Raw genomic sequence first — 19,927 nt, forward strand, 5'->3', positions numbered from 1 at the left:
ATCTCAATTGGTTTGAGGTTGGGTGATTGTGGAGGCCAGGTCATCTGATGCAGCACTCCATAAACTCTCCTTCTTGGTCAAATAGCCCATACACAGCCTGGAGGTGTGTTTTGGGTCATTCTCCTGTTGAAAAATAAAGTATAGTCCCACTAAGCGCAAACCAGATGGGATGGCGTATCGCTGCAGAATGCTGTTGTAGCCATGCTGGTTAAGTGTTATTTGTATTCTAAATTAATCACAGACTGTGTCACCAGCAAAGCAACCCCACACCATCACACCTCTATGCTTCATGGTGGGAACCACACATGCGGAGATCATCCATTCACCTACTCTGTGTCTCACAAAGGCATGGCGGTTAGAACCAAAAATCTCAAATTTGGACTCATCAGCCCAAAGGACAGATTTTCTTCAGTCCATTGCCCGTGTTTCTTGGCCCAAGCAAGTCTCTTCTTCTTATTGGTGTACTTTTGTAGTGGTTTATTTTCAGCAATTTGGCCATGAAGGCCTGATTCACACAGTCTCCTCTGAACAGTTGATGTTGAGATGTCTGTTTTTATTTTTATTATTAGTATTTTTATTTTTGTATTTTTTAAAATCTTTATTTAACTAGGCAAGTCAGTTAAAAATACATTCTTATTTACAATGACGGCCTACACCGGCCAAACCCAGACGATGCTGGGCCAATTGTGCGCCGCCCTATGGGACTCCCAATCACAGCCGGTTGTGATACAGCCTGGATTCGAACCAGGGTGTCTGCAGTGACGCCTCTAGCACTGAGATGCAGTGCCTTAGACCACTGTGTCACTCGGGAGTCCACTGTTACTTGAACTCTGTGAATAATTTTTTGGGGCTGCAATCTGAGGTGCAGTTAATTGCTGATTTCTGAGGCTGGTAACTCTTTTGAACTTATCCTCTCCTGCAGGGGTAACTCTGGGTCTTCCTTTCCTATGGCGGTCCTCATGAGAGCCAATTTAATCATAGCGCTTCATACTTTTTCTCTACTGCATTTGAAGAAACTTTCAAAGTTCTTGAAATGTTCTGTATTGACTGACCTTCATGTCTTAAAATGATGATGGACTGTCATTTCTCTTTGCTTATTTGAACTGTTCTTGCCATAATATTGACTTGGTCTTTTACCAAATAGGACTATCTTCTGTATACCACACCTACCTTGTCACAACACAACTGATTGGCTCAAACTCATTAGGAAGGAAAGAAATTCCAAATATTAACTTTTAACAAGGCACACCTGTTAATTGAAATGCATTCCAGGTGAAGCTGGTTGAGAGAATGCCAAGAGTGTGCAATGCTGTCATCAAGGCAAAGGGTAGCTAATTTGAAGAATTTCAAATATAAAATATTTATACATTTGTTTAACATTTTTGGGGTTAGTACATGATTTTAATGTGTTATTTCATAGTTTTGATCTTCACTATTATTCTACAATGTAGAAAATAGTGAAAATAAAGAAAAACCCTGGAATGAGTAGGTATGTCCAAACTTTTGACTGGTACTGTAAGTATTCGCACCCCTTTGCTATGACACTCCAAATGAAGCTCATGTGCATCCAATTTCCTTTGATCATCCTTGAGATGTCACTACAATTTGATTACAATTGTTTTGACATTTAGAAAGAAGCACACCTGTCTGTATAAGGGCCCACAGTTGCCAGTGCGTGTCAGAGCAGAAACTATACACTGAAGGAACTGTCCTTGGATCTCCAAGATATAATTGTTATGAGGCATGTACACTACATGTACATGCCTCGTCGAACATCTCATTCCAACATCATGGGCATTAATATGGAGTTGGTCCCTCCTTTGCTGCTATAACAGCCTCCACTCTTCTGGGAAGGCTTTCTACTAGATGTTGGAACATTGCTGTGGGAACTTGTTTCCATTCAGCCACGAGGATCAGTGACATTAGGTACTGATGTTGTGCGATTAGGCCTGGCTCGCAGTCGGTGTTCCAATTCTTCCCAAATGTATTTGATGGGGTTGAGATCAGGGCTCTGTGCAGGCTAGTCAAGATATCTTCTACACCGATCTTGACAAACCATTTCTGTATGGACCTTGCTTTGTGCGCAGTGCTATTGTCAGGCTGAAACAAGAAAGGGTCTTCCCCAAAATCATCTAGAATGTCTTTGTATGCTGTAACGTTAAGATTTTCCTTCACTGGAACTAAGGGACCGAGCCCGAATCATGAAAAATATCCCCATTATTCCTCCTCCACCCAACTTTACAGTTGGCACTATGCTTTGGGGAAGGTAGTGTTCCCCTGGCATCTGCCAAACCCAGATTGTTGGAAAGGTGGCATCCTATGACGGTGCCACGTTGAAAGTCAGTCACTGAGCTCTTCAGTACTGGCCATTGCACTACCAATGTTTGTCTTTGGAGATTCCATGGCTGTGTGCTCAATTTTATACACCTGTCAGCCACGAGTGTGACTGAAATATAGCCAAATCCACTAATCTGAAGTGGAGTCCACATACTTTTGGCCATGTAGTGTATCTGGGGAATGGTATAAAACCATTTCTAGAGTGTTGAAAGTTTCCAAGAGCACAGTGGTCTCTATCATTGGGAAATGGAAAAAGACTCTGTAAAAGGCTGGCCATCCGACCAAACTGAGCAACCGGGCAAGAAGGACTTTGGACTGAGAACCCAATGACCACTCTGACAGAACTACAGAGTTCCTTGGCTGAGATGGGAGAACATGCTAGAAGGGCAACAGTCTCTACAGAACTTCACCAATCTGGGCTTTATTGGAGAGTTTCCAGGTGGAAGCCTCCTTTAGAAAAAGGAACATGACAGCATGCCTTGAGTTTGCAAAAAGGCACTTGAATCGCATTGAAAATCTGTGGAAAGACTTGAAGATTGCTGTTCACTGCCGCTCCCCATCTAACTTAACAGAGTTCGAGAAAATCTGAATGGGAGAAAATCCCCAAATCCAGATGTGCAAAGCTGATACAGACATACCCAAGCTGTAAACTCTGCCATAGGTTATTCTACAAAGTATTGATTCAGGGGTATGAATACTTATGTAAATGAGGTATTTCTGTATTTCATTTTCAATAAATGTGTAAAAATGTATAAAAACATGGGGTATTGTGTGTAGATGGTTGAGAGAATCTATTTAATCCATTTTGAAATTGGGCTGTAACAACAAAATGTGGAATAAGTCAAGGGCTATGAATACTTTTTGAAGGCACAGTAGTTAGCACCCAGCTTTAACCTCCGACTGGGGTAATGGGATATTGTACTTGTATTATGAGGATCGTATTATTTGTGGTCTGACAATGCATCTTAATTTAATTCTGAGTGGATTGATAAACTCATTGTTCTCTGCAGGTGCCCAGACAAGGTTCACGTTTGAGCTGCCCAACCACAAGTTGTGTTTCCAGTCCAAGGTGTCCCCGGTGGACACCATGTCCGCCATGCCACCCTCGGCCAACCTCAACCTCCCGCCAGTCACCATGTCTGGAGAATACATAATGGAGGACCACGAGGGCCACTCGGATTTTACTGACGACTTCCCAATCCCCATGAAGCAAGGCAACTACCTCCAGGGGAATTACCTGCGCTGTGTGGCTGAGGTGAGGCTGCCATATTCAAGTAGAGTAGCTCCGCTATTGCAGACTATACCTTTTATTAATATAAAATATATGTCAACACAGTGTTGTTCTATTTTGATTGTTTGTTCATTTGTTTGGATATTATTTGAGCTAGATATATATATTGGCTTCCCGCGTAATGCTCATGCGTGGTGAATTTGTGGATGTGAGTACTCAGTCCGTTCGACCTGACGAAGATACTTGTGAATCGAAACATTGTCAATAAAGTGGTAATTGGCAGCATATTCAGTCTGTGTGCCTTTCTGTTATTTTCATTCATTTCAATCCCCCTTCACGTAGATTGGTTCTTTTGAGCACAACCTCACCACGGACCTCCTGAACCACCTGGTGTTCCTGCAGAAGGTTTTCATGAAGGAAGTCAATGAGGTCATCCAGAAAGTATCAGGTCTGGCCCGCTGTATAACACAAGGACATTGAAAGTTGTTGTTGTGTTTCAGTATTTTGCTTAGACACTTTGTGTTAAATGTTTGTCTATGCAGGAGGAGAGCAGCCCATCCCTCTGTGGAATGAGCACGACATCTCAACAGACGCTGACAAGCCCAAGATTTTGCTCTACTCACTCAGTCTGATGTTTAAGGTACCAGTATTTAAAACAAGAAATGTGCTGCAGTTTACATTCTTGTTACTTATTGCTTGAGTACGGGAATGAAACTGATGACTTTTTCCTGAATTCTTGTGGTTTGCAGGGGATCCAGATGACAGCCACCACTCCATCCATGAGAGCGGTGCGCTTCGAGACAGGGCTGATAGAGCTGGAGCTCTCCAACAGGATCCAATGTAAAGCCCAGCCCGGCGGCAGCAGCAGTTACCTCAAACTGTTTGGGAAGTGCCAAGTGGACCTGAACCTCGCCCTGGGCCAAATAGTCAAGCATCAGGTAGGCTACAGCAAATTAATATAGGTTGTGTTTGTTTCAATTAGCTGCTGCAATCAGATTCCTCCTTTTGAGGATCAATAAAGTATTGTGTCTGCCCCTGTTTTGTGAGATATAACTATTTATTTATTCCACAGGTATACGAGGAGGCGGGTTCAGACTTCCACCAGGTGGCCTACTTCCGCACTCGTATTGGCTTACGGAACGCCCTTCAGGAGGAGATCAGTGGCTCCTCAGACAAAGAGGCAGTACTCATCACTCTCAACCGGCCAATCGTCTTTGCTCAGCCTGTGGCCTTTGACAGAGGTCAGGCCTTAATAAGTTTTCAGATTCTCGGAATCGAATTCTCTAAATTGCATAACCTCCCCAAGAAAATCGTTATAGAAAACTTAATCACTGTTTCCCTTCTCGTTGCAGCTGTACTCTTCTGGCTGAACTACAAGGCGGCCTACGATAACTGGAACGAGCAACGTCTGGCATTGAACAAAGACATCCACATGGCCACCAAGGAGGTGGTGGACAAGCTGCCAGGCATCCAGCAGACCTCAGCCCAGGCCTTCAGCACCCTGTTCCTACAGCTCACAGTCAATGACCTTGGAATCTGTTTGCCCATCACTAACAACTCACTGGTAGGAGGAGAATGATGATCTTAAAAACGTGGTCCTTTATTTTGCACCCTAATGTTTTCGGGAGAAAGCCTTTGCAATGTGGCATGTTAAAATGGTATATACTTTTTAAGTACTGTATATTAATGAATGTTGCAAGTTGGGGCTTGTAGAGAAAGAGGGCACACGTCTTGGACACACAATGTTACTAAGAATAGTTACATATTACAAATAATAGTTATTACATTACTGTGTATTTTACTACAACAACCCTGACGGTGTTAAATTTAGTCTTTGACCCGTAGACTCATATTTTGTTAATGTTTTTCTGTTTTTCTTGTCCTGAAACTGTTTGTGTGTTACATTGATATGAGCTAAATTGTAAGAAATATGCTTGTCTGAAAGTGGCACACAGTGTGAGTAATCATCAAATCATGGGTCATCTCGTTCGCCAAAGAGCTGATCCAATGTTTTCTCAAATGTGTTATTCTTTTTTACAACCATTTTTTGTCACAATGTTCATTTGAATCAGAACCAATTATAAAAACAAAATATAGAAGAATGAATATATACTAGTAGTAATTTGGTCACTTTTAATAACTTCAGTGACTTTATTAAAATTTAGTTGGTTATATACACTCAGTGGACAGTTTATTACGTACACCTATCTCTGACGGACCCCACTTGCCTCCAGAACAGCCTAAATTCTTTGTGTCATGGAAACGTTGCTCAATTGGTATCAAGGGACCTAACATGTGCCAGTAAAACGTTCCCCACACCATTACACCACCGCCACCAGCCTGTACCGTTGACACCAGACAGGATGGGGCGATGGACTCATGCTGCTAATGTCAAATTCTCTGCCATCAACATGATGTTACAGGAACCGGGATTCATCGGACCAGGCAATGTTTTTCCACTCCTCAATTGTCCAGTGTTGGTGATCGCCTGCCCACTGGAGCCTCTTCTTCTTGTTTTTAGCTGATAGGAGTGGGACGCTGTGTGGTCGAATGCTGCGATAGCCGTTTTCCTTAGACTTGTCATCGCAAGCACCCATAGGACTGACGCTAACTGGATGTTTTTTGTTTGTCTCACCATTCTCAGCTAACCATAGACACTGTAGTGCGTGAAAAGCCCAGGAGGCGGGCCGTTTCTGAGATAAGGAACTGGCGCGCCTGGCACCGACGATCATACCACGCTCAAAGTCGCTTAGGTCACTCGTTTTGCCCATTCTAACGTTCATTCAAACAGTAACTGAATGCCTCGATGCCTGTCTGCCTGCTCAGCAAGCCACGGCCACGTGACTCACTGTATATAGGAGTAAACCATTTTTGTGAAAGGGGTGGTGTACCTAATAAAGTGTAGCAAGCTGTATTAGTATATAGCTGAATAGATACAATTGGGCCTATCTTGATAACCTTGGAAACATAGCAAACATGGGAATGGTGGATAAAGGTTTTTCAGTGCAGTTTCCTTTGCATTAGCAGCAAATTACAAAATTAATTCAAGGTAAATGTCTTCATAAATGCTAAAGATTTCATTTGTGAATTGGTGAATGACTGACTAATAGTGGAAAATAGTTAAAGGATTAATCAAAGTTGGAATTTGATGACTACATCCACAGTCCCTGGTTGTTTCTCTTACAAGTTAGTCAAAGTTATAATTGTGTTTCTTATCTCCATAGAAAGGACATATACCAGGTTTCGAAGGCATTCGCTCTGAAGCTGGGGCCAGCAGATCTGTAGGCCCGCAAAATTATGCACGAAAAGTAACTTACAATCTATTCAATCTCTTGTGAACACTTGTGTGATGTTATTCAATGGTTTATTACTGTTTTACTTGTAACAACCTGTTATAAGTGTTTGTGATGCAATCTTGACACAATGCTGACGTAACAGGTTATAGGCAACCAGCAATTTTTTTGATACAACTGGCATAACTTTAATGAAGCTTGAAATTGTTTGACTGGTTGAATGTCTCACCGTTACGGTCAATTGGCACAGGTACTTTATTGTTATCATGAGTGTTATGGCATGCACAACGTCACAACTGCATTAACTATGCATCAACTAAATGGATGTTTCCATGGAGCCAATGTGTTTTTCAACATTACACACAGGCACATTTCCTATTCCTAAGTAATATACTTTATTTGAAGGTCGGCCAATATGCTTAGAAACCATTATTAAATACTTTTTAACCATTAGTAAACCATTATTAGGTTTCTAGCAGCAAACCTGTGTATAAATTCATAGAATTTCATAAATTATTACAAACACCTCTAATCATAATATGATGCATGGATAACTAACAGGCCTTAAGTGTGTTGAGTTTAATTCTTAACGAACTATTTAATGTTTATAAACAGACCGTCAAATAAAATGTTACCGTAACCCTTCACCTATTCCTAACAGATGACTGACTGTTAACCTTAATGTTATCCCTGTGTTAGACTTATCCGGTAACCCAACTTTAACATCTTACTGCCCCGTCCACCCTCAAACCTCGATCCTCACAGGCCAACCACAGCATTGACTTTGACACGGGCTCTGCCCTGGTGCTGACCATCGAGAGCACGCTGATCACCGCCTGCTCCTCTGAGTCGCTGGTTAGCAAGGGCCACTTCAAGAACTTCTGCATCCGCTTCGCCGAGGGCTTTGAAACCTCCTGGGATGACTGGAAGCCTGAGATCCGAGGAGACATGATCATGAACGCCTGTGAGTGATTGGACCGCAAGATGTTGGCTTTTACATACAGAATGGAATTGCAAATGCATGAAGTCAGGAAATGAGACGGCTTGTCTATATTTAGAGCTGGGCCCTGGAAAAGCTGAGGTCAAGTTTAACATCAGAACATGACTTTATATAGAATAAGTACATTCAAAATACATAGGGAAAGTCTAAAGCTTCACCCATATATTGAGTACCAAAGAAACCGATAGCTTTTGATATACCACCCTAATTAAGCTCTAGATGTGCCTAACTTCCTACAGTGTGGTCCCCTACACTGTGCCGGTCCTCTTATTTATGTAATATTTGAATGTGTTGATTTTGTAGGTGTTGTTCCAGATGGCACATATGAAGTGTGCTCCAGAACCACAGGCCAGCTGTCAGCAGGTAAGTACTGCACAGATAATGGGCATCAAACCTTGTGTATATTATGAAAGGGGTTCGTTTGACTGTGAACGTTGTCAAGCTTTTATCCAAAACACATCACAGCTGTTTTCTTCTTCTCTCTGAGCAAGATATTTGTATTCTTAGTGAGTGATAGATGGATTTAGTGTAGGATAATATTGTCCCTCCCTCCCTGTGCGACCATCAGAAAGCAGCAGTGCAGGCACCTGGGCGCTGAACGTGCTGTGGAAAATGTGTGGTATCGACGTCCACATGGACCCCAACATTGGCAAGCGTCTCAACGCCCTAGGCAACACACTGACCTCGCTGACGGGAGAGGAGGATGTGGATGACATCGCTGACCTCAACTCAATCAACATGGTCAACTTGTCTGATGAGGATGAGGCCGACACCATGTCGCCGACCATCCATATGGTCAGTGTTTTCAGTCTTTCCCTAACCATGATAACAATACTGAATATTTGTGTATTACTTTGAACATGTGAATTGTACAATTCTGAGTGTGTTTGTATCCTGTGAGTTTGTTAATGCCTGTGATTCTGGTGCACTACTACCTCAAGACGATTTAAGAGGCTGTTAAAGCACTCTGATTGTGTTAGAGATTATAGTAGCTCTGTGTGCGTGTGTAAAATCCCTGACTGTGTGTCAAGAATGTAAAAAAGTACTGAGTGTCAAGACTGCATGTCTGTTCAACCCATTACAACCACTGTGACAGCACTAAAAGCTATCCAAGCTGCTTAGTCCATGCACCCAGTTGAACCTTGCCTTGGGCGTATCCATCCCGTTGATTGCAGGGGAGCCCAGAGGGAGAGTGCAGCAGCCCTAGGCTCACGTTCAGGACACGGCTGGTAAACAGCATCCTGGGCCTGAAAAGCCCCAGTGTCCAGAGTGTCTCGGTACCAGGCGACTACCTAAACGACTATGCTCTTCCCCCGTCCAGAGGGAACATGGCCAGGGCTCCCAGACCCCTATCCTGGGGATGTGTATGTACTGTAGCCCATCCTCAACTGCCCCACTCTCTATTGTCCTACCTTCTAGGCACGTTAATCACGCTACGGGTAACATTAAGGCTTTATGGTCCAGATTTCAAGCTGCAGAATGGATTTCAATTGCTAAGTGACTCAATGAATTGTGATAATATCAGAGGGCTCGTAGCAATTCTGTATTTGGAGAACAAACTAACGGCAAACTAGGGATGGGCACAATTCAAATAATATCAAGTTCACAATTAGAATAATATCATAACATTTTTGGGGGATATCTGGATAGTTGAAATGCATGTAAATACATAACCTGCGTGACTTGGGGGAGAGGTGCCGCTCTGCTTTCATGCAGAAATTGAGGCTATTTTGCTGCACTTCCTGTCCTTAATTCAGATTAATGATTGCCGGTGGTTGCTCCTTGTAGCCTACTACTTCTCATTTAGCTAACTTAATTATGTAATTTCAATTCCATTTTGTGTTGATTAGAGATCTCCAACGCTGCTTGCTACTACACATGGAGCCACTGACTAGTGCCACTTTGATTGGCTGACAATAACAACAAACCCCATGTAGACTACAGTATGTGTTTTTATTGAATTAAGAATGTCAAATGTCATGGTATATCCTTGTGTGTAGCAATGTCACTTATATACTTTTATTTCATTTTAATAACGCCTTTTCATTGTTAAAATAGGACTATGATTTATTATTATGTTTATGAATACTCTCGCAAGTATTCAAAAACTAGCGTATGTTCAGATATTCGAATAACCATGCTCATCCCTATGGCAAAAAATAATATGGTCACTTAGCAATTGACTCTTTGGGGTTTAGGCTCTTCTAGTTCTCTTTTCACCTGGTTACACATGTTGTGTTAACTCCCTCATCTGAGAATTGGGTTACCAATCGGTCCCAAAGGTCTCTAGTATTATGGGGATGGTGACTTTCATTTCACATATTTTTCTGCTGTTTATGTATGTGTATAACATGATAATTGGTGTGAGTATAAGATGTGACTAAGGTGGTGAATCTTTCTCCCTCCTTCCTCCTGATTCTGCCGCTTCGACCCTACTCTCCTCCCTTTCCACATCCAATGACTCACACTGTCCCCTTTCCTCCCGTCTGGCTCAGCTCTCCCCACCTGCTCCCTGGCTGAGTGACTCATTACGAGTTTACAGAACAGGGCAGCAGACAGCTAAGTTTAAATGGAGGACCTATCGTCCTGTCACTCCCTCCTCTCTACCTTCTCTTCCTCTGTATCCGCTGCTAAAGCTTTCTACCACTCAAAATGTCAAGCTTCTGCCTCTAACCCTGGTCAACTCTTTTCCACCTTCTCCTCCACCCCCACCCCCTTCCTCTCTGCGAACGACTTTGTCAACCACTTTGAAAAGAAGATTGACGACATCACTCAGCCTATTAAGTCCACTGGTCTCACTCACACAGAACTACCCTGCATCTTGATCTCTTTCTCCCCTCTCTCTCCAGATGAAATCCTGCGACTAGTGAGGTCTGGCTGCCCGAAAATCTGCCCGCTCGACCCCATCCCCTCCACCCATCTCCAGACCATCTCTGGGAACTTCCCTCAACAACTCATCCCTGTCCACTGGCTGCGTCCCCTCTAACTTAAAAATTGCCCAAGTCGCTCCCCTCCTCAAGAAACCAACACACGACTCATCTGACGTCAAAAACGATTGACCTGTATCCCTTCTTTTCTTTCCAAAACACTTGAGTGCTTTCTCGTTATCTCTCTCTCAGAACAATCTTCTTGACACTAACCTTCAAGACGGGTCACTCAACCGAGACTGCTCTTCTCTGTGTCATGGAGGCTCTCCGCACTGCCAAAGCTGACTCTCTCTCTTCTGTTTTCATCCTCCTAGATCTATCCGCTGCCTTTGACACCGTGAACCATCAGATCCCCCTCTCCACCCTCTCAGGGCTGGGCGTCTCAGGCTCTGCACACTCTTGGATTGCATCCTACTTGGCAGGCCACTCTTACCAGGTGACATGAAGAGGATCTGTGTCTACACCACGCACTCTCACTACTGGTGTCCCCCAGGGCTTGGTTCTTGGCCCTCTTCTTTCTATACACCAAGTCACTCGGCTCCGTCATATCCTCACATGGTCTCTCCTATCATTGCTATGCTGAAGACACTCAACTACTTTTCTCCTTCCCCCCCTTCTGACACCCAAGTGGTGACACGCATCTCTGCGTGCCTGGCAGATATCTCAACTTGGATGTCTGCCCATCACCACAACCTCGACAAGACGGTGATGCTCTTCCTCCCGGGGAAGGCCTGCCCGCTCAAAGACCGCAACTCCATCACGGTTGACAACTCCACAGTGTCGCCCTCCCAGAGTGCAAATAACCTTGGCATGACCCTGGACAACACCCTGTCGTTCTCTGCAAACATCAAAGCAGTGTTTCGCTCCTACAGATTCATGCAGATTCTACAACATCTGTAGAGTATGACCCTACCTCACACAGGAAGCGACTCAGGTCCTAATCCAGGCACGTCTCCTCTCCTGTCTGGGCTACTGCAACTCACTGTTGGCTGGGCTCCCCTCTTGTGCCTTCAAAACCCTGCAACTCATCCAGAACGCTGCAGCCCGCCTGGTTTTCAACCTTCCCCAAGTACTCTCATGTCAATCCGCTCCTCCGCACACTCCACTGGCTTCCAGTCGAAGCTCGCATCCACTACAAGACCATGGCGCTTACCTAAGGAACAGCAAGTGGAACTGCCCCTCCCTACCTTCAATATGCTCAAACCCTACACCCCAACCTGAGCACTCCGCTCTGCCACCTCAGGTCTCTTGGCCCACCCTATGGGAGGGCAGCTCTCGCTCAGCCCAGTCTTCTCTGTCCTGTCCTTCTCTGTCCAAATTGTGGAACCAGCTTCACCCTGAAGCTAGGACGGCAGAGCAAACAGTATCTTAAATAATCCTCCTCGTCACTTTGACCCCACCCTCCTCCCTGACTCTACTGATGGCTACCTAACTGAGGAAAATTTTACTTTCTATGCCTGTGATATGTGGTTCTTTCACCTAGTTATCTTAAGATGAATGCACTAACTGTAAGTCGCTCTGGATAAATGATTAAAATGTAAAATGTGGCTGTGTAACTTTGGTGTAATAATTAATTATTAGTTAGTTTTGTGGTGTGAATAACCCAGGTTGGAGGTGTAATCTAATTTAGGTTATTTAATTGTGGTGATTGTTATAAAAATACATAAACATTATGTGGTGTAATATGTGAATTGCAGGTTGTAATTTGTCCTTTATACTCCACAGGAGACCATAGACCTCAGGCGGCAGGCGGCAGTGGGCAACCAGATCTTAGATCCAAGAAGAGGGAAGTTAAACAAAAGAATAGTGGACATCAGAGAGCTGAACGAGCAGGCCAAAGTCATTGATGACCTCAAGTAAGAGTTATTGTCAAACACCAAACCCAAGGATCAATCCTTGAAGTCAGATCACTCATCTCCATTTCATGTAATGTATACTGTATGTTCTCCTTTCACAGGAAATTGGGAGCGAGTGAGGGCACAATTAACCAGGAGATCCAGCGCTACCAGCAGCTGGAGTCTGTGGCCGTCAACGACATCAGGAGAGATGTCCGCAAGAAACTACGCCGCTCCAGCATGAGGGTGAGACCACTACGCACTTACTTACCCCCCTTTTGCTGGGCTTAATACTTCTGGACTGTGGGAGTCTTTATTTGAAATCCATTTGTAAATCCTGCAACTTACAACTCCATACATCTCAATTTAAATGGAAAGAACACCAGCACTGATAAACCCTGATCACTTGTTTGTATGCTTCTCCATCAGGCTGCATCTCTAAAGGACAAGTGGGGTCTGGGATACAAACCCAGCTATAACCGTTCCAAGAGCATCTCTACAGCAGCAGGGAGGCCTCCACTTAAAAGGATGGAACGCCAAAGGTACTGTAAGATCATTCCTTGTCTGCAGTTGAAACCTAGCAGGCTATGGGTCAATTCTGTATCAATTCAGTAAAGTCAGGATTGGGAATTGAATTGAATTTCCAATGGGTTGGATTATTTTTCCTAATTTCCTGCTCAGTTCCAGAATAGGAGACGTAGATGACTTGCCGGACATCAGAGTAGATGCATCCTCCCCTGGACCAAGAGTTACCTTCAACATCCAGGACACGGTAATGTATAGAATGACGACAATGGTAGTTAATAACAATAGGATTCTCCAAAATGGCAGTTGCACAGCGTTTTATTGAGTTAGGGCATCATTTCATCCTCCTGTTTAACACTATGACAGGCCTCTTGACCTGAGACTGTGTGTGTCTAAACATTGTGGAAACGCTCTGATATGTCAGCGGAAGCTAAGTGTTAGCTTTTCAGCTTGCTTGTAGCTTGAAGGAGAGTTAAAGGAATAATCCACTCAAAAACAATCTAGTATTTTTTTCATTAGTCCACTGTTGATACAGTCCCAAAATGTTTTGCATGTGAGCAGTCAAGTTTTCAAGATGATGGACTTTCAAAAAAGCAAATTGTGACTTGCCACATTGTCATGATGACGCAAAACACAAATTACAATAGTTTTGGAGTGGATTATTCTTTTGAGTGCAAAATCCCCTCTTGAACATGTTGCTATGCTTTCATTTTTTGGATGGATTCCATTGTTCTCTTTCTGTTCAACTGAAGATTAATAATCAGGACTCTACAAACCGACCAGTCAGTCCAGGAGAGGTCTTCAAGGTATTTGTAAAACAACCAAAAGCAATCGCAAACAAATGAAAATCAAAAAAGAACCTTCTTCTTCCGCTTCTTCGTCTTCCACTTCTTCCTCTTCTTCTAATAAAATGTCAACGACTAATTTGTTTGAAAACATGGAAATTCAAAACAGGATGATGAGAAGAAGGCTAGTAGTATCAATCAATGCTTGATTTTCATGTATGTTGGATTGATGCATGCCATACCATCTTCAGTAGCAAGAGATCAACAAGTCAAGTGCACTTGAGCTAATATTTTTTCATGCACTTACAATACAACTCAAATGGCAATATGGTTAGTAGGGAGTAATATGCTCTTAATACCAGCCATTGCATCTGATTATGTGTTTCAAAGAAAACTGTAATTATTCGCCGCATGGCTACGTCATCGGCGATATTGCGGCTCTGTAGATATGGTTAGACTTGTGTATATGTGTATTTATTTACCTAGTCAGTTAAGGACAAATTCTTATTTTCAATGACGGCCTAGGAACAGTGGGTTTAACTGCCTGTTCAGGGGCAGAACAGCAGCGTAGCCTAGTGGGCGGCAGCGTAGCCTAGTGGTTAGAGCGTTGGACTAGTAACCGGAAGGTTGCGAGTTCAAACCCCCGAGCTGACAAGGTACAAATCTGTCGTTCTGCCCCTGAACAGGCAGTTAACCCACTGTTCCCAGGCCGTCATTGAAAATAAGAATTTGTTCTTAACTGACTTGCCTGGTTAAATAAAGGTAAAATAAAATAAAATAAAAAAAGAACGATTTGAACTTGCAACCTTCCGGTTAGTAGTCCAACGCTCTAACCACTAGGCTACCCTGCCGGTAGTAGTATGCCTGCATATTATGCTGTACATGTATATACTGAATGTTTAAGATTATATTTCAATGTGCCATTGATTCACACACACGCATCCTGTTATTAAATTCCATGTCGCTCCAAATCAACTTCTTTCAATCACAGATCTCCTTTTCTAACTGCAGCAGCTATGCCAACCCTAGTAGCTATGATTTAAGACTTTTAGGATGTATAGAGCCTCTGAGCCTTAAACTCTAAACCCTTAGCTTGGCCAGCCTCAGAATAATTGTGCCTCAAAGCTGTGACTAGTGGAAACATTGAGGTTTCCTCCTTTACTTTTTGAAAATGTCTATTTTATGCAAACTGCTCAGAACAGTGGTTGTTTATGGCTATACTGTCCTTTGTGAGGGGTTGCAATGTTTTTTGTTTTGGGAGTTGATCCGCTTCATCCACTGTCCTAAGAGAAGACGTTGTCGTGCAGCTTCTTTCTGCCCAGGTGTCTTCATCCTAACATCCTTCACTTCATCCTCTTCATCTCTGACTCCATATCTCTTTCCTCTGTCTTCTCCCAGAGCACTGCATGAAAAAACGTCAAGCACATAGCAGTCTGTATTACAGGACATTGTAGCCTCTAGTTATGTACATTACATCTAGCAATAGCCATGATATTGGCCATGTTTAAAAAATTTTTTTGAAGATGCCAAGCTGGAGTAGATTATGACTGTAACGCACATTGTGTATTGGCAATTATAACAAATCGTTACAAATGTATTACTACACAAACATACAGATACTTTGAAAAGGATGTTATCTGCTACAGAGTTTAGAGCACTTTCAAAATGTTGACCTTTTCTAATTAAAAGAGTCTAACTGTCCCCCTCTCAACCCCTCCCATATGTTCTCTGCTGAAGTTTCCAGAGGAGACAGAAATGGACCTGTTATCCATCACCATTGACGAGCCACTCCATCATCATCTTCATCACCTTCATCATTTCCCATCTGTTAGCGAAGGACCCCACTCAGTGTTCAGTGCCCCTGCAACCCCCGCCGTCTTCTCACCTGGCATTCCCTTCCAGCACGACGACATGCGGCGTGACGAGCTCTCCTCCTCTTCCTCAGAGGACTCCGACAAGGAGGAAGAGTTTGACCGCGAGAGGTCATCCAGCTACTTCAGGAGGACTGTGTGAGTTATCCCCCCTCCCCTTTCCACCTCTCTCTCGTCTTTGTTTGGCCGGTTCCCAGACCCATATTAAACCTACTACTAGACTAAAAAGCATGCAATTTCTTTTTTTTTTTTTTACATTTTCCTGCCTACTAAACACGACCCCCGTTTGTTCTGCTATCACAGCCAACCACCACACAGAAAACCATCAGGCTTCGCCGCTGTCAGCCAGATGTTCAGTGAGCGCTGGCCCAGCACACCCACCAACCGCAGCCTCATGAGCTCAGTCACTGAGAGGAACATTGACTTTGAGCTGGACGTGCGTGTGGAGATTGACAGTGGCAAGTGTGTCCTGCACCCCACCACGCAGCAGCCCGAGCACGAGGATGTCTCCTTCAGAAGGTACGGCACCTGAACCCTAGGGATCTTCTAACTATTTAATAACTTATGCCTTATTATAACCTAGACAAATCATAAAGTATTATACCTGCAGACTTTAAGTTAACCCCCTTGAGTCAATGCCCGTGCCCGCCACAGAAATCGAATTAGCATAATAAAAAATCTCTATCAAAATCCATCTGTTTAAGCTAGAGATATGCATGGGCTGCGTCTCAATCCACCACACCTGCGGTGGAAGGTTTACTTTAAAACAAACTTCCCATTGATTGATTCTTTTAACTGTTTTTCCATTTATGAATCTGTTATTTAAGGTCAAATTCAATGTTTCATCAAATAATATTTGTTTATCCCTAACGGGGTCATACAATTCAAAATCAAATAGCCAAATGATCCTTGGTATGACCATCTTAAAACCATTCCATATGTTAGCTTAGTATCCCCCTCCCCCACTCCCGGGTTAGACTCTTAAGGATTAAGTGTTACCAACGTTTCTAGAAAGCTATTTATCCTCCTGTACTGTAGGAGTTGTGACCGCAGCTCCAGGAGTCTGGACCAGGAGTCTCCACCCAAGAAGAAGAAGCTCCAGCCCACTTACACCTCAACCACCCACCTCCTGGCCGGGAAGAAGGTGCCTTCCTCTCTGCAGACCAAATCCAGTGATCTGGAGACCACTGTCTTTTACATTCCGGGAGTGGATGTCAAGGTCAGTTCATTTGCTTTCACTCCATTACTGTTATCCTATCTATAGCATGGTATAAATAATGTGTTTAAATGATGACCCATCAATATGATGCATTAAATGGTAGGAACTATATTGCCATTGATGATTTAAACGATTCTGATACGTAACTATTTAGGAATATAATGTTTCCCCATACGCATCGGTCCCTGATTCAAATGTTTAAAATACAAGATCATCGTTCCGCTGGACCCCAAACTAATCCAAATATAGTTTGCATCGGTCAGAAAATCAATTAAACATTCTGAACCGGTTTACTTTTTTTTCTACCTTCCGAAAATACTGTACCTCAACTTTTGTGACAACTGATACATCCTCTCCTTTAGCATCGAACTAAGCATGTAACTGCATTGACAGTAGATCATTTATCTGCAAGTCATTTTGCATGGCGAACAACCCCAGGCAATATCAGTAGCCTAGTAAAATGTGCACTGTCAAACTGGGCACACCCCCATCTTCATCAACGAGGACGACATGGAGACGGTCAAAAAGTTCCTCGGCATACACATCTTCGAGGAGCTGAAATGGTCAAACCACACAGACATGTATGTATGCGCATGACTCAACACTATACATGTCAGCTACAACAGCGACTGAAATGACTGCAACACTTAACAAAGAATTGTAGTTAGTTTCAGAGTGGGTGGCAAGGAATGTTAGTCCTAAATATTTCTAAACTAAAAGCATTGTATTTTGGACAAATCATTCACTGAACCCTAAACCTCAACTAAATCTTGTAATAAATAATGTGGAAATTGAGCAAGTTGAGGTGACTAAACTGCTTGGAGTAACCCTGGATTGTAAACTGTCATGGTCAAAATATATTGATACAACAGTAGCTAAGATCTGGAGAAGTATGTCCATAATAATGTGCTGCTCTGCCTTAACAGCACTATCAACAAGGCAGGTCCTACAGGCCCTAGGTTTGTCACACCTGGACTACTGTTCAGTCGTGTTGTCAAGTGCCACAAAAAAGGACTTGGCTCAGAACAGGGAAGCACGGCTGGCCCTTGATGTACACAGAGAGCTAATATTAATAATATGCATGTCAATCTCTCCTGGCTCAAAGTGGAGGAGAGATTGACTTCATCGCTACATGTATTCATGAGAGGTATTGACATGTTGAATGCACCGAGCTCTCTGTTTGAACTACTGGCGCACAGCTTGAACACCCATATGAACACCCATATGAACACCCTTCCAGACTCACATTAAACATCTCCAATCCAAAATTACATCTAGAATTGGCTTCCTATTTCATATCAAAGCCTCCTTCACTCACGCTGCTAAACATACCCTCGTAAAAACTGACTATCCTACCGATCCTTGACTTTGGCAAACACTCTACTCAGCAAACTGGATATAGTCTATCCTTTTTATCACCAAAGCCCAATATTGGGGCGGCAGGTAGCCTAGTGGTTAGAGCATTGGACTAGTAACCAAAAGGTTGCAAAAGCGAATCCCCAAGCTGACAAGGTAAAAATCTGTCGTTCTGCCCCTGAACAAGGCTGTTAACCCACTGTTCCTAGGCCGTTGTTGAAAATAAGAATGTGTTGTTAACTATCTTGCCTAGTTAAATAAAGGTTAAAAAAAATAATTAAATAAAAATATACTACCCACCACTGCGACCTGTATGCTCTCGTTGGCTGACCCTCACCACATATCTGTCGCCAAGCCCACTGGCTCCAGGTCATCTATAAGTCTTTGCTAGGTAAAGCCCCGCCTTATCTCAGCTCACTGGTCACCATAGCAACACCCACCCGTAGCACGCACTCCAGCAGGTACATCGCACTGGTCATCCTCAAAGCCAACACTTAATTTGGCCGCCTTTCCTTCCAGTTCTCTGCTGCCAATGACTGGAACGAATCTCTGAAACTGGAGTCTTATATCTCCCTCTCTAACTTTAAGCATCAGCTGTCTGAGCAGCTTACCGATCACTGTACCTGTACATAGGCAATCTGTAAATAGCACACCCGACTACCTCTTCCCCATATTATTACTTACCCTCTTGCTCTTTTGCACCCCAGTATCTCTACTTGCACATCATCATCTGCACATCTATCACTCCAGTATTAATGCTAAATTGTAATTATTTTCACCTCTAGGACCGATTTATTGCCTACCTCCCTACTCTTCTACATTTGCCCACAATGTACATAGATGTTTCTATTTTTCTTTTCTTTTGTGTTATTGACTGTATGTTTGTTCATGTGTAACTCTGTGTTTTTTTTTGTTGCACTGTTTTGCTTTATCTTGGCCAGGTCGCAGTTGTAAATGAGAACTTACCTGGTTAAATAAATAACAATTAAATGAATGGACTGTTTTACAGCATGAGTGGTCATGAGTAGATGCCCTTGTTTTGAGATCAAAGCGAGAGCTACATGTAGCGCGTGTGTGCTAGTTAGTGAGTTATTATCCCAGTTATAGATTATTTGTAGACAGCAATGGGGGAGTGATTTGCTATTTGTCTTAAATGGGCAGTGTTGTATTTTGAGACAGGCTTGAATAAGCTAAGTAGCCAATTGGCACAGGGTAGAATAATTTGTCTGATTCTCTGTAATAATGATATGGGAATAATGATGCATCAAACAACACAACAACATTTTCAGTCACCTGCTTGTCTAAAGGACAAGTGGATAAACAGGTTCATGTCAAGCCCTGCAGGTTTTTTCTAACGTCTCATGGAATGTAGGCCTAGCTTGAACACCACACATTGGCTGCAACTGTAGGCTGAACGACAGAACAGCTATTTCCATGTTAAAATGTTATGGGATGCATTTTCTCCATTGTTTAAGATGGTAGACCACTCTGGTAGGCCTACATTATGATCAAATAGCCACAGTAGCCTACTTGACCACTTTTAAAACT

General features: G+C 43.1%; 1 protein-coding gene across 41 annotated transcripts in view; it reads left to right on the forward strand.

The window, feature by feature from the left end:
• Positions 1–19,927, forward strand: part of LOC110497798 (bridge-like lipid transfer protein family member 1) — a 126,761-nt gene that overhangs the window by 80,527 nt on the left and 26,307 nt on the right. For 13 of the 41 annotated variants that reach the window (XM_021574170.3, XM_036954759.2, XM_036954763.2 and 10 more), the window contains 19 exons: positions 3,348–3,592; positions 3,911–4,016; positions 4,111–4,208; positions 4,318–4,506; positions 4,641–4,809; positions 4,921–5,132; positions 6,793–6,876; positions 7,627–7,825; positions 8,165–8,224; positions 8,430–8,656; positions 9,037–9,225; positions 12,514–12,644; positions 12,746–12,869; positions 13,053–13,165; positions 13,305–13,395; positions 13,901–13,954; positions 15,671–15,942; positions 16,108–16,323; positions 16,843–17,023. In XM_021574170.3, the coding sequence (XP_021429845.3) occupies positions 3,348–3,592; positions 3,911–4,016; positions 4,111–4,208; positions 4,318–4,506; positions 4,641–4,809; positions 4,921–5,132; positions 6,793–6,876; positions 7,627–7,825; positions 8,165–8,224; positions 8,430–8,656; positions 9,037–9,225; positions 12,514–12,644; positions 12,746–12,869; positions 13,053–13,165; positions 13,305–13,395; positions 13,901–13,954; positions 15,671–15,942; positions 16,108–16,323; positions 16,843–17,023 (2,960 nt within the window). Of the gene's footprint in view, positions 1–3,347; positions 3,593–3,910; positions 4,017–4,110; positions 4,209–4,317; positions 4,507–4,640; positions 4,810–4,920; positions 5,133–6,792; positions 6,877–7,626; positions 7,826–8,164; positions 8,225–8,429; positions 8,657–9,036; positions 9,226–12,513; positions 12,645–12,745; positions 12,870–13,052; positions 13,166–13,304; positions 13,396–13,900; positions 13,955–15,670; positions 15,943–16,107; positions 16,324–16,842; positions 17,024–19,927 lie in introns of those variants that run through there. The other 28 variants (XM_036954765.2, XM_090211171.1, XM_090211180.1 and 25 more) reach the window with 6 other exon arrangements.

Source organism: Oncorhynchus mykiss, chromosome 19 (assembly GCF_057628025.1).
Source record: "Oncorhynchus mykiss isolate SJ-2025 chromosome 19, ASM5762802v1, whole genome shotgun sequence".
Lineage (NCBI taxonomy): Eukaryota > Metazoa > Chordata > Actinopteri > Salmoniformes > Salmonidae > Oncorhynchus > Oncorhynchus mykiss.